The sequence below is a fragment of the Neofelis nebulosa genome, chromosome 11 (genome assembly GCF_028018385.1).
Source record: "Neofelis nebulosa isolate mNeoNeb1 chromosome 11, mNeoNeb1.pri, whole genome shotgun sequence".
NCBI classification, from domain to species: Eukaryota; Metazoa; Chordata; class Mammalia; order Carnivora; family Felidae; genus Neofelis; species Neofelis nebulosa.
The window spans coordinates 87,688,139-87,702,314 of record NC_080792.1 but is presented as its reverse complement, the minus strand read 5'-3'; the positions used below and the strand labels follow the sequence as shown (position 1 = coordinate 87,702,314).

Here is a 14,176-nt window from a genome sequence, read left to right as displayed (position 1 = left end):
TTTTTAATCCTGGAGCCCTGTCACTACCTCACCTCCCACCTAGACAGTCTGCTCTTTCTAGGAATTTGCTAATGAAAGGAAGCGCCTCCTTCAGCAGTCTTGTTTTTGTGCTCGAGATGATTTTTTGGCATGATGCGCTCTGAGACAGCTGCGAACACTGGCCACTGCTTGCATTGCAGGAGCAGATGGTGCCAGGATGGCATCGGGTCTGAATTTATCCGTGAAAACTAATTAACACACTGTGACCACAGGGAAAATTAGAGGCAGTTGGGGGGGGTCTACGGCTTGGAACTTCCGGTTGTACCATAACCTCTCCATGTTTCCTTTGGGGCTGCACACTCAGGGTGCTTTTCTGCTTTCCCTGTGCTGAGGGCAGGAGGGCGGACGGTGGGAGGCAGCTGCTCCCGTGAAGCCAGAGCCTGCAGAGGGCCTTAGCTCCCTTCCATTCCCCCTCAAGGAGTTGTGGGGTGTGGCTGAGGGGAGCCTGGGGCTCTCGACTGAAGGGAATTCCTTCCCGTGTCCTCGCCCAGCACCATGGCTCTGCAGCAAGCCCAGATGTTGCTGAGCATGAACAGCCTGGAGGCGGTGAATGCGGGTGTGCAGCAGAACAACACAGAGTCGTTTGCCGTCGCCCTCTGCCACCTCGCAGAGCTGCATGCAGAGCAGGTAGGCTGGTGGCTGGGCCTCCGTGCTCCCGGAGCAGTGGGGGTTCTGCCGTCTCTTTCCTCTGCTGCTGGGGAAAAGCACTGGGTATGTCTTGGACAGGTCTGGTTGGATGCAGGGGGCAGAAAGGGTAAAATCCCGTCAATGGAGATGGACTGGGTGTGGAGTCTACAAAGCTTGTTGAACTTGGGATCTCTTGTGGCATCGGCAAGGAGAATAAGAGGTCAGCTGTTTCTATGTCACAATTGGAATAAAAAGGAGTCTTTGAAACCTAAGGTAGTAGAGCTATGTATGTTTATAGGAGCTGGGAAAGCATAGTAGAAGTATTGCTGAAATGATAACAGCTAATGTTTCATGTACCTTTGTTCTGTGCCAGGCCCTGTGCTTGGTTTTTTACTTGCATTATCTTACTGAATCCTTATAATAGCACCATTATTCTCAGCCTTATTAGTCTCCCTATTTCACAGAACAAGAAACTGAGATCCAGGGGGCTAAGTCCTATATCTACACCAGTTAATGTTAAGTCTCCAGCCCAAGTCTGATTGGCTCCTAAGAAGGACGGTGGGAATTGGATGTAACCTTGTAATTTTACAGGATTGTGTTTATAGGGGATTGATTAAAGGGTTTGTCATGCTGCTCTAGGCTTTCTCTCTCCTTTGCTCCAAAATGTCTCCTTTCATGGGAAAGGAGTCAGGGAAACCTCTTACCCAAGCGCTGTATCTCAGTAAGCACTGCCTTGGCTATAAGTGCATTTCCTTGATCATATAACATTTTTCCACTTCTCTGTGGCGTCCATTGTTGTCAGGTTGTATGATAGCACTCAGTATTCCCTAATCTGCAGCCTGAGGATCTATGGATGGTGTCCACCCTTTCAGAAGTCTATAAATACTTCCCTCCACTAAACTTATTTTAGCATTTTACTATCCTTTCGGTATCTCTGGAGACACAGGGGATGGATGGACTCTGGCTGATGGGTCCCACGTGCACCTTCATCAGCTGCCTTCTTCCTGCACCTGGGAAGCATCACCCACACTTTCTGACAGCAAAACAGCTGCCAGCTAGCTGCACTTGCCACTTGCTTTCCCCAGGAATCTGCACGTTCATCTCATTCTTGGTTCTCCCCCACCCGTTTAATGACACTGGAACCTCTTTAGCATCTCTTTTCCTCTCCTGGTACCATGGTTAAGTGGAGCAACTGGTAATGAATGAATCGGTGAACCTTTAGTTAAGGTTTGGTGTGAGCCTCGTGCGACTTTTTTTCCCCAACAACTTCATTGAGATATAATTCACATGCCACTTTAAGTTTTCCCATATGGCTATTTGAAGTCAGATTCTCCCCACCAACCCCAGCCTTACACAGTGGATAACTTCCTTTCAATTCCCTTTGAGTTATGTAGGATAGAAATGATTTTTTTTTTCTTCTGGACTGAAAATCTACTTAAAAAAATCTTGGTCTTGGCTCAATGTCTAAACCCTGAAGCTTTCTCCAAGGCCAATTATTAGACGTCTATGATTTTTCCTGGGGGATTTTTCTTGCTGTTGGATCTGTATTAGTATTTCCATCTTCATCTCCCTTATATCCCTAGGCTTATGTGAAAAACCTGCTGACCCATCATTGCCTGGCTCCAGTGGCCAGGATGTGTTGGGGAACTTTAGTATTGCACAGCCTACAACATAGGCAGTGGCTTCTTCTTTTTTAAAAAACGTTTTATTAATGTTTCTTTGTTTTTGAGAGAGGGAGAGAGAGAGAGAAACAGATCGTGAGCGGAGGAGGGGCAGAGAGGGGGAGATACAGAATCCGAAGTAGGCTCCAGGCTCTGCGCTGTCCACACGGAGCCCTATGTGGGGCTTGAACCCATGAGCCGTGAGATCATGACCTGAGCCCTAGTCAGATGCTTAACCGACTGAGCCACCCAGGGCTCCTAGGCAGTGGCTTCTTAATTTCAATTCAGTCTCCTCCCGCCTTCTCCTCAATCTGTCTTGGAAAGACTTTTCTAGTGTTAGAACATCAACCAGGTAGCTGTAGCCACAGGGCTGATGATTGTCGCATTTTTAATTATACACGTTAGGGAGGCACCTGTGAAACTGAGTTGGCCAACTGTGGAGAAGACAGCTTTATCATGAATCTCCATTTGCTCTTTTATTTCCTTTATGTGTGCTTCGAATTGTGTTCTGAAATTGACCTCCAAATAAACTGGGTGCTGCTGTACTTTGGTATGGCCATGACTTGGGTGTGAGTGAACCTACAAAAAAGTTACAGGGTCTGAATTGCAGTTCCTAACCTTCCTCCTGTAACCCAGAGGAAGTACTAAGACAACCAGCCTCTTGCTCTTTTTGTGTGATTCTAGACCATCTGGTATTCTTCCAGCCTAAGGAGAGGCAGGTCGCAGTGGGGGTGTTTTGGGGGATACCGCAATGTGTGTCTCTCTACTTGGCCTAAGGTTTTGACAACCCACCTCGATCCACATGCCCAACTCCCTCTGGCAGTCAGTGGAAATAACTGGCAAGACTGGCCAGTTAAAAGTCCTAAGAATAAAAAGATTATTGATGTTTTATTATAATTCAGTGTAATTTCTACTTAATTTACTTCAAATAAAAGTTCACTTTTGGTCTAACTGAGCTTCTCTGTAGACAGAAGGTATATCATCTAATCAGAGGATTAGGACACATTGAAAAGCTTTTGGAGTCAATAAGAAACATTGCAGGAACATAAGGGTATAAAAAAAGATGAATATGTATTCACAGAAAAAATATAAATGACCAGAGAACATGAAAAATTTTCAATCTAGTCATTAAAGAAATTCATATTAATACAGTGAAATACTAGTTTCACCAAATAGGCAATGCTTAAAAATTGTGGTAGGAGAAAGACATAGAAGGCTGTTATGAAAGTTCTCGGTACATTTCCGGAGGGTAGTTTAGCACTGTGTATCAAAGGGCTTAGGAGTGCCTACCATTTGACCAGCCAGTTCCACTTCAAAGGTCTTATCCTAAGGAAAGGACTGGACAAGTGGACAGTTACACAAAGGTGTGTGCACCAGGATATTCGCTGTGGCATCCTTAAAATGGAAAAAATTAGAAACGACCAAACTATCCCAAACTAGGAGGTCATTTAGATGTATCATAGTTCATTTACCTAATAAAATATTATGATGGTATAACTTTGTATTTGTTAACACTGGAAAGATTGATTCAGTCAAAAAATATGCCTACCATGTAGTAAACAGTGTTCTAGGTAATTTACAAAAATAGCATGTATGCCTTTTTTTAGAATATGTGTATGTTTTTATTTATGTGCATAAGAGAAGTTTAGAAGGATATGTGCCCAAACATTCCTGTGATTATCTTTGGTGAAATTAAAATTGGCCTTTTTCTTATTGTTTACATGTATTTTCTAAGTTTTTTTCCTAGAGTGAACATGCATTCGTTACATGTGTAATTAAAAAAAAAAATTTAGGGGGTGGCTCATCAGTTAAATATCCAACTTTGGCTCAGGTCATATTCTCACGGTTGGTGAGTTCAAGCCCCACGTCGGGCTCTGTGCTGACAGCCCAGAGCTTGGACCCTGCTTCAGACTCTGTGCTTCCCTCTTTCTCTGCCCCTCCCCCACCCACTCTCTGTCTCTCCCTCTCTCTCAAAAATGAATAAGCGTTAAAAAAAATTAAAAAAAAATTTTAATGAACAAAATATACTAGAACCTAAAAAAAAAAAAAATGACCCCCTGATGTATGACAGTCTCTGCTTCATGTCTTCCAGGGTGCTGTACCACAAGCAGGTGAATCATAGCAACATCCTATGAGTGGTGTAGCCGATGTAGTTTCAACACAGGTGTGTTCATCAGTTCGTGTGTTTCCATTTAGGGCTGTTTTGCCGCAGCTTCGGAAGTGTTGAAGCACTTGAAGGAACGATTCCCGCCGAATAGTCAGCATGCCCAGGTAATCTGACTTTTGCATGGCATCCGATTTATTTCTGAGGAGACCGTTTTTACTGTATTGTTGTCAGAGTGGAATATTTTAAGGCTTCCTCTCGGTTTCTTGTGTCTTGGTTCCTTTCTGTGTTATCTGTGCATTGAGGTCAATATAGATGCATACCAGCCTCTAAGCTCTGTGCAAGGCAGAGAATGGGCGCCTGGGTGGCTTAGTCGTTTGAGTGTTTGACTCTTGATTTTGGCTCAGGTCATGATCTCAGGATTTGTGGGATTGAGCCCCGCATCGGGCTCCATGCTGATAGCACAGGGGCTGCTTGGGATTCTCTCTCTCCCTGTCTGCCTCTCCCACACTTGCCCTCTCTCTCTCTCTCTCTCAAAATAAATAAATAAACTTTAAAAAAATAAAAAAGAAGGCAGAGGGATGCATGGGTGGCTCAGTTGGTTAAGTGTTTGACTTTGGCTCAGGTCATGATCTCACAGTTCTTGAGTGTGAGCCCCATGTTGGGCTCTGTGCCGACAGCTCAGAGCCTGGAGCCTGCTTGGGATTCTGTGTCTCCCTCTCTCTGCCCCTCCCCCACTTGCGTGCAGGCACATGTGCGCTCACTCACTCTCTCCCTCTCCCTCTCTCAAAAATAAGCAAATATTAAAAAAAAAACAACAGAAAAATAAACTCTGATACAAGATTTAAAGATTTATTTAGGGAACTTTTTTTCTCTCTGTCTTCATGGTTTTAAGTTTGTATTCCTTATATCTCTAACTGTGTGGAAATAAGAAAAGAAAATCATCCATGTCCATGGACAGATCAAGAATTAGGTCTCAGTTTGGTGCTGTGTCTCTTACTTGGCAACTCTAATCTCTTCCTCCCAGAATTAAATAACCTTTGGGAAGATGTTGTGCCCAGAGGGAATTGAATTAATTTTATAAAGCAGTCCCAGGCCCTGTGTTCCTTATTGCACTTTATCTATCTCTAATGGGGCTGAGAAACCTGTTACAGGAGCCCCTTCTTCTTCCCTCCCTTTCCAAGTTTAGTCTTCAATGGATTAGAGAATTTGAAATCTTAAGAGACCATGGCCTGGGAGTCTCCTAGTGCTGGTCACTGAGGCTGCCACTCCCACAGGTTGTTGGCTCCGTGGCATTAGCTATAGTGTGGGTGCCCCTCTGCATGTGAAGTGTGCTTGGGCCTCATCGCTGCCTTCAGCAGGCTATGATCTGAATTCAAAGTGCCCAGCTGGGAAGGTGGTCTGCACATAAGATAGAAGATGGGAGACGATAGCACCTAAGGATGATGTGGGAACGAAAGAATTAAGGTGGTTCTGTGGCAGTGCTAATGCAATGGAACAGTTTTGGTGACAGTTCTAGCTGTTGAAGAAAAAAAAAAAGGCAATTCACAGTTCACAGAAAAAACATATATGGCCAGTAGGTATATGACAAGATGCTCAGCCTGGCTGGCAGTCAGGGAAATACCAGACAACAGTAATGAGATATTTCATACCTATCAGATTGGCCAAAGGTAGAATATCTGACAGTACCAAGTGTTGGCAAGGATATTACTGGTGGGAAGTATAAATTGGTATAACCCACTTGAAGAACAAATGGGCACTGTATTGAATTGAAGTTGTGTATGTCCTCCACCCATGTTTCCACTGCTTGCTGTAGACCTGACGTAAACTCTTGCACCAGCAGAGATGCACGAGAATGTTGATTGCAGCATTGTTCAGAAGAGTGAAAAATTGGCACTACCTAAATACTCATCATTGTGAGAACAGATATTCGTATAATTGAGAACTATTCGTTAGTGGAAAGGATGAACTAGAGCTACTTGTATTAACATGTGTAAGTCTGGGGGGTGGGAGGGAGGGGAAAGTGGGTGATGGACATTGAGGAGGGCACCTGTTGGGATGAGCACTGGGTGTTGTATGGAAACCAATTTGACAATAAATTTCATATTGAATAAAAACACACACACACACACACACACACACACACACACAAAACATGTGTAAGTCCCAGAAAAATACTGTTGAGCTTAAGAGCAAGTTGTCAAAGGATACATAAAGTACAGCAGTATTTACTTTCTGCAAAATTTAAAAACCTACAAGATCATACTATATATTGTTGTTTTTTTTTTAATTTTTTTTTTTTCAACGTTTTTTATTTATTTTTGGGACAGAGAGAGACAGAGCATGAACGGGGGAGGGGCAGAGAGAGAGGGAGACAGAATCGGAAACAGGCTCCAGGCTCTGAGCCATCAGCCCAGAGCCCGACGCGGGGCTCGAACTCACGGACCGCGAGATCGTGACCTGGCTGAAGTCGGCCGCTTAACCGACTGCGCCACCCAGGCGCCCCTATATATTGTTTAAGGGTAAGAAAATATGCTGTAATAGTATAAAAACATGAATGGGAATGATAAACACCAAATCAGGTGCTTACTTTGGTTTTATTTATTTGTTTGTTTGTTTGTTTTTGAGAGAGAGAAAAAGAAGGCGCCAGTGAGCAAGGGGCAGAGAAAGAGAGAATCCCAGGAGGGGCAGAGAGAGACATAGAGAGAGACCGAGAGAGGGAGAGGGAGAGAGAGACAGAGAGAAGCGGGGCTCGTGTTTACCCAATGCGGGACTCAAACTCACAAACCATTAGATCATGACCTGAGCTGCAGTCAGACACTTAACAACTGAGACACCCAGGTGCCCCAGGTGCTTACTTTGGATAAAGAAAGAGAGGAATGGAATTTGCAAAAGACTTGTTAGTATGCAGTAATATCTGAAGCAAATCAAAATGTTGTGTTTTGATAAAGTTGGTGATTGGCACACATGTGTTTGTTACTTTATTCTTAGGGCTTTTTTACATCCTTGAAATATTTCTAAAAAATTTTTAAATCTCAAAAATGTTGAAATATTTTTATATCTGTTGAATAACGAGGTGAACACTTGCATTTTGTCCTCAATTTTTTTTTTTTTTCTTACTAGCTATGGATGCTATGTGATCAAAAAATACAGTTTGACAGAGCAATGAATGATGGCAAATACCATTTGGCTGATTCACTTGTTACAGGAATCACAGCTCTTAACAGCATAGAGGGTGTATACAGGTAAGAAACTTTGAAGATTCCAGCCCCAGAATAAGGTAGTTCTTAAATGGCTTTATTCTTATTTTTGTGTGTATTAATTTATTAACTTTAGCTTAGGAAAAAACTTTTTTTCCTATTTATTACAGGAAATTAGAAAATACAGATGAGTAATAGGGAGAAAATAAGTATCACCCAGAGAAAATCACGAACATTCTAATATCTGTAATTCCAGACTTGTTTTTTTCTTGTGTGTGTGTGTGTGGGGGGGGTGCCGGGGGTGTGTGTATACACATGTGTTTACACACACACACACACACACACACGCACTTTTTTTTCTCCTCTTTTAACAAAAATTGTATCAGGCAAAGTTCTTCCCCTTGGAAGGTTTACAGTCTAATTGAGGAAGTAGATTGTAACCCTGAAAGTGACTATACTTGCAACCCTGGTAAAATATCAGCATAACCATTTGTTTATTTTGTTTCTGTGTCAGAAAAGCAATTGTACTACAAGCTCAGAACCAAATGTCAGAGGCGCACAAGCTTTTGCAAAAATTGTTGATTCATTGTCAGAAAATCAGGAATACAGAAATGGTGATCAGGTAAGGGAGGTCCCTTGAACATTTCCTACAGGTGGTCCTTTGTGCTGGATCTTCTCATCCCATGTCTTCCTCTTTGTGGGCAGTGTCCTGCTGTCTGTGGCCGAGCTATACTGGCGGTCTTCCTCCCCTACCATCGCGCTGCCTGTGCTCCTGCAGGCTCTGGCCCTCTCCAAGGAGTACCGGTTACAGTACTTGGCCTCCGAAACGGTGCTGAACTTGGCTTTTGCTCAGGTAAGCTGATCTCTGTTTTTATAGCACATATTTGTGCTCAAGAACTGCTTAGTCTGTTACTGCTTTTTGGTTTTGAAAGCGATAATAATGAGCTTTGACTTCTTAATACTGAAGTCTGGGAATACAGTCTCATTGTGTAAGCCCTCCAGGGAAGTCTGAAGCTGTGAACCTGGTGGCTATACCGAGCTGTGTATCTAATAAAGGGGATGCACCCATTCATCGAGGACACTTGCATCATATTAATGATTTAGCTGGCCCAGAGCTCTGCTTGATTAACAAGGGGATAAATAAAGAAATGAGGAAGTTGTGTGTTCATTGAAAGGTTTTGGAAGTTAAAAGGTATTTTATGTTTGTTTACTGTCTCCCCCTGAGGAATGTAAAGGCCGTGAGAAAAGGGACTTTGTTTTCTCCTTGCTGTATCTTCTGGTACCTAGTAGGACCTCTACATAATAGGCTTTTAATAAATATTTATTGAATGAATGCGTTTTGAACTCACTGGCGCTAGGAGAATTTACTAACTAAAGCAGAGATTTCCCAAACCATGCATTAGATTAATTAGGAAGGGGCACCTGCGTGGCTCAGTCCGTTGAGTGTCGGACTCTTGATTTTGGCTCAGATCATGTTTTACATTATGGTTTGTGGGTTCAAGCCCCGCATTGGGCTGGCTCTGTGCTGACATCGTGGAACCTGCTTGGGATTCTATCTTCCTGGTCTCTCTGTTCCTACCCTACTCGTGCTTTTTCCTTCTCTCTCAAAATAAATAAATAAACTTTACAGATAGAAAGAAAAGGGGCACCTGGGTGGCTCAGTTGGCTGAGCATCTGACTTCCGCTCAGGTCATGATTTCAAGGTTTGTGAGTTTGAGCCCCAGACAGCCTGTCAGTGCAGGGCCCGCTTCAGATCCTCTGTCCCCCTATCTCTCTGCCTCTTCCCTGCTTATGGTCTCTCTCTCTCTCTCAAAAAATAAACAAAACATTAAAAAAAAGAAGCAAGAAAAAAAATTGGGAAGATTTAAAAAATATCTACATATCTGGGGGCACCTGGGTGGCTCAGTTGGTTAAGTATCCGACTTCAGCTCAAGTCATGATCTTGCAGTTCCTGGTTCAAGTCCCACATCAGGCTCTCTGCTATGAGCACAGAGCCCGCTTTGGATCCTGATTGTGTCTCCCTCTTTCTCTGCCCCTCCTCCACTTGTGCTTTCCTTCTCTCAAAAATAAATAAACATTAAAAAAAAAAATCTACATATCTGGCTTTGCCTTGAAACATGGAGTCAGAATCTCTAGGGAAGGAGCAGAGGACTCTAATCTGTTTTCCAGCTCTAGTGATTTTTTTTCTCAATTAAGATAAAATTCACGTAACATAAAATTTACCATTTTAATCATTTTAAAGGGTACAATTCAGTGGTTTTAAGAATATTTAAAGTGTTTTGCAGCCATCAACACTATTTAATTTCAGAATATCTTCATCATTCTGAAAAGAAACCTGGACTCATTAAGTAGTAACTCCCATTAACCACCAAGCTACTTTCTGCCTCTGTGGCTTTGCTTATTCCGGATCTTTCATATAAATAGAATCATACAATATCTGGCCTTATGTAGTCTGGCTTCTTCACTTCGTAAGATGTTTTCAGGGTTCATTCATGTTGAATGGGACGTTCAGCATGTGTCACTGCTTCATTCCTTTTATTATTTATTTATTCTTTTATTCCTTTATTTATTTTAAGTTTATTTATTTATTTTGAGAGAGAGAGTGCCAAAGAGAGGAGAGAGAGAATCCAAAGCAGGCTCCACACTATCAGTGTGGAGCCTGAAGCGGGACTCAAACCCATGAACTGTGAGATCATGACCTGAGCTGAAATGAAGAGTGGGAAGCTTAACCGACTGAGCCACCCAGGTGCCCCGCTTCATTCCTTTTAATGGCTGAATAATACTCCATTGGATGTATAGACTACATTTTGTCCATCAGTTGGTAGACATTTGGGTCAGCTATTATAAATAGCTGCTTTAAAAAATTATTTTAAATTGTTTATTTATTTAGAGAGAGAGGGAGAGAGAATATCCCAAGCAGGCTTTGCACTGTCAGCGCAGAGCCCAACTTGGAGCTAGATCCCATAGATCCCACGAACTATGAGATCATGATCTGAGCTGAAATCAAGAGTCAGATGCTTAACCAACTGAGCCACCCAGGTGCCCCTGAATAGCTGCTTTTAACATTCACATATAAGTTTTTGTGTAGTTACATGTTTTCATTTCTCTTGGATTTACTTAAGAGTAGAATTGCTGGGTCATATGATAATTCCATATCTAACTTTTTGTGGAACCACCAAACTTCCACAGTGACTGCACCATCTCTTCTCACCAGCAATGTATGAAGGTTCCGGTTTTTCCATGTTCTTGCCAGTACTTGTTATTTTCCTTTTTTTTTTTTTTTTTTTTTGGTATTATACCCATCTGACTATAAAGTTCTATCTCATTGTGGTTTTGATTTGTATTTTTCTAATAACTCATGATATTGAGCATCTTTTTGTGTGCTCTTGGCCATTTGTATATATTCTTTGGAGACATGTCTAAGTCCTTTATCCACTTTTTAATTGGGTTATTGTCTTTTTGATGTTCAGTTGTAAGATTGTTTTATATATTCTGAATACTAGACCCTTGTCAGATATATGATTTGGAAATATGTTCTTTTCTCGGGGTTGTCTTTTTACTTTCTTGATCATGTCCTTTGATGCACTAAAGTTTTAAAATTTGATGGAATCCAATTTATCCTTTTTTTTCTTTTGCTGCTTGTGCTTTTTTTTTTTTTAAGTTCTTTGGTTTTTGTTTTTTTGGTTTACTTATTTTTGAGAGAGAGAGAGAAAGACAGCACAGGCAGGGGAGGGCCAGGGAGAGAGGGAGACACAGAATCCAAAGCAGGCTCCAGGCTGTGAGCTGTCAGCACAGAGCCTCTCAGAGCCTGACACGGGGATTGAACTCATGAGCCATGAGATCATGACCTGAACTGAAGTCAGAACTCAACTGACTGAGCCACCCATGCGCCCCTGTTGCTTGTGCTTTTGATGTTCTCCTTAAGAAACTGTTGCTTAATCCAAGTTCACAAAGATTTATACTTATGTTTCCTTCTAAGGTTTTGAATAGTTTTAGCTCTTCCATTTAGGTCTTTGATCAATTTAGAGTTAATTTATTTAAAGTTTATTTATTTATTTTGAGAGCGGGAGAGAGCAGGGGAGGGGCAGAGAGAGAGGGGAGGGAGAATCCCAAGCAAACAAACCCTAAGATCATGACCCAAGCTAAAATCAGGATTCAGATGCCCAACCAACTGAGCCACCCAAGTGCCCTATTTTTGAGTTAATTTTTATATATGGCGTGAGGTAGGAGTCCAGCTTTATTCTTTCACATATGGATATCCCAGTGTCAAAGCACTACTTGTTGAAAACACTGTTATTTTCCCATTGAGTAGTCTTGGCATCCATGTCAAATATATTGATCATTAGTGTATGGGTTTATTTCTGCACTCTCAGTTCTATTCCATTGATCTGTCCTTATGATAATACCACACTGTTTGATTATTATATCTTTGTAGTAAATTTAAAATTAGGATGGAAGTAAGAGTTCTCTAATTTTGTGCTTCTTTTTTCAAGATCATTTTGGCTGTTGGTATTCTCTTGGAATTCCATATGAATTTTAGAATAGCTTGTCCATTTCAGTAAAAATAGTATTTAGAGTTTTGATAAGGAATGTGTTCAATCTGTAGATGAATTTGGAGAGTGTTACCATCTTCACACTATTAAATCTTCCAGTCCATTAACACAGGCTGTCTTTTTTTTTTTTAGGTCTTCTTTAATTTCTTTCTTTTTTTTTTTTTTTTTAAGTTTACTTATTTATTTTGAGGCAGGGAGGAGCAGAGAGAGAGGAAGGGAGAGAGAGAATCCTAAGCAGGTTCTTTGCTGCCAGCGCAGAGCCCAGTGTGGGGATCGAACTCATGAACCATGAGATCATGATCTGAGCCAAAATCAGGAGTTGGATGCTTAACGAGCTGAGTCACCCAGGTGCCCTAGGTCTTCTTTTTAGTTTTTTATTTTATTTATTTATTTTGAGAGGAGAGAGAGCAAGCAGGGGAGGGGCAGAGAGAGAGAGAATCCCAAGCAGGCTCCACACTGTTAGTGCAGAGCCCGATGCAGGGCTTGAACGCACGAATTGTGAGATCATGACCTGAGCTGAAATCAAGAGTTGGATGCTTAACCGACTGAGCCATCCAGGTGCTCCCCCCGCCCCCCAGGTCTTCTTTCATGTCTTCAATAGTGTCTTCTAGTTTTCAGTGTACAATTCTTACAGTTTCTTAGCTAAATTTATTCTTAAGTATTTTATTTTTTTTGATGCTATCATAAATGGAATTTTATTTATTTTATTTATTTATTTATTTTTTTCAACGTTTATTTATTTTTGGGACAGAGAGACACAGAGCATGAATGGGGGAGGGACAGAGAGAGAGGGAGACACAGAATCGGAAACAGGCTCCAGGCTCTGAGCCATCAGCCCAGAGCCTGACGCGGGGCTCAAACTCACGGACGGTGAGATCGTGACCTGGCTGAAGTCGGACGCTTAACAGATTGCGCCACCCAGGCGCCCCTGGAATTTTAAAAATTAATTTTGTTTTTGGATTGTTCATTGCTAGTGTATATTGATCTTACATCCTGCAACTTTGCTGAACTTGTTTAATACCTGTTACAGGTTTTTAAGGGTTCTTTAGAAGTTTTCTGTATATAAGATCATGTAACTCTGCAAATACAGAGTTTTACTTCTTCCATTGCAATTTGAATGCCTTTCATTTCTTTTTCTTGCCCAATTGCCCCATGTAGAACTTTCAGAACAGTGCTGAATAGAAGTGGCAAGAATGTACATACTTGTTTTTGCTCCTGATCTTAGGGGCATGATTTCAGTCTTTCATTTTTTTTTTTTTTCTGTTAATGTACTTTATTTATTTATTTATTTATTTATTTATTTATTTAATATATGAAATTTATTGTCAAATTGGTTTCCATACAACACCCAGTGCTCATCCCAAAAGATGCCCTCTTCAATGCCCATCACCTCCCCTCCCCTCCCTCCCACCCCCCATCAACCCTCAGTTTGTTCTCAGTTTTTAAGAGTCTCTTATGCTTTGGCTCTCTCCCACTCTAACCTCTTTTTTTTTTTTTTCTTCCCCTCCCCCATGGATTTCTGTTAAGTTTCTCAGGATCCACATAAGAGTGAAAACGTATGGTATCTGTCTTTCTCTCTATGGCTTATTTCACTTAGCATCACACTCTCCAGTTCCATCCACATTGCTACAAAAGACCATATTTCATTCTTTCTCATTGCCATGTAGTACTCCATTGTGTATATAAACCACAGTTTCTTTATCCATTCATCAGTTGATGGACATTTAGGCTCTTTCCATAATTTGGCTATTGTTGAGAGTGCTGCTATAAACATTGGGGTACAAGTGCCCCTATGCATCAGTACTCCTGTATCCCTTGGGTAAATTCTTAGCGGTGCTACTGCTGGGTCATAGGGTAGGTCTATTTTTAATTTTTTGAGGAACCTCCACACTGTTTTCCAGAGTGGCTGCACCAGTTTGCATTCCCACCAACAGTGCAAGAGGGTTCCCGTTTCTCCACATCCTCTCCAGCATCTATAGTCTCCTGATTTGT

The 14,176-nt window shown here is 41.7% G+C and overlaps 1 protein-coding gene and 1 long non-coding RNA gene across 2 annotated transcripts in view; one reads left to right on the top strand and one right to left on the bottom strand.

The window, feature by feature from the left end:
- The window catches only part of ANAPC5 (anaphase promoting complex subunit 5), a 45,445-nt gene that overhangs the window by 27,471 nt on the left and 3,798 nt on the right, over positions 1-14,176 (top strand). Inside the window, exons 11-15 of the mRNA XM_058691280.1 lie at positions 531-666; positions 4,524-4,598; positions 7,555-7,676; positions 8,146-8,253; positions 8,337-8,484. Coding sequence (XP_058547263.1) covers positions 531-666; positions 4,524-4,598; positions 7,555-7,676; positions 8,146-8,253; positions 8,337-8,484 — 589 coding nt within the window. The remainder of the gene's footprint in view (positions 1-530; positions 667-4,523; positions 4,599-7,554; positions 7,677-8,145; positions 8,254-8,336; positions 8,485-14,176) is intronic.
- Positions 6,762-14,176, bottom strand: part of LOC131489377 (uncharacterized) — a 199,831-nt gene continuing 192,416 nt past the window's right edge. Inside the window, exon 2 of the long non-coding RNA XR_009250516.1 lies at positions 6,762-6,891. This is a non-coding gene — a long non-coding RNA (uncharacterized LOC131489377). The remainder of the gene's footprint in view (positions 6,892-14,176) is intronic.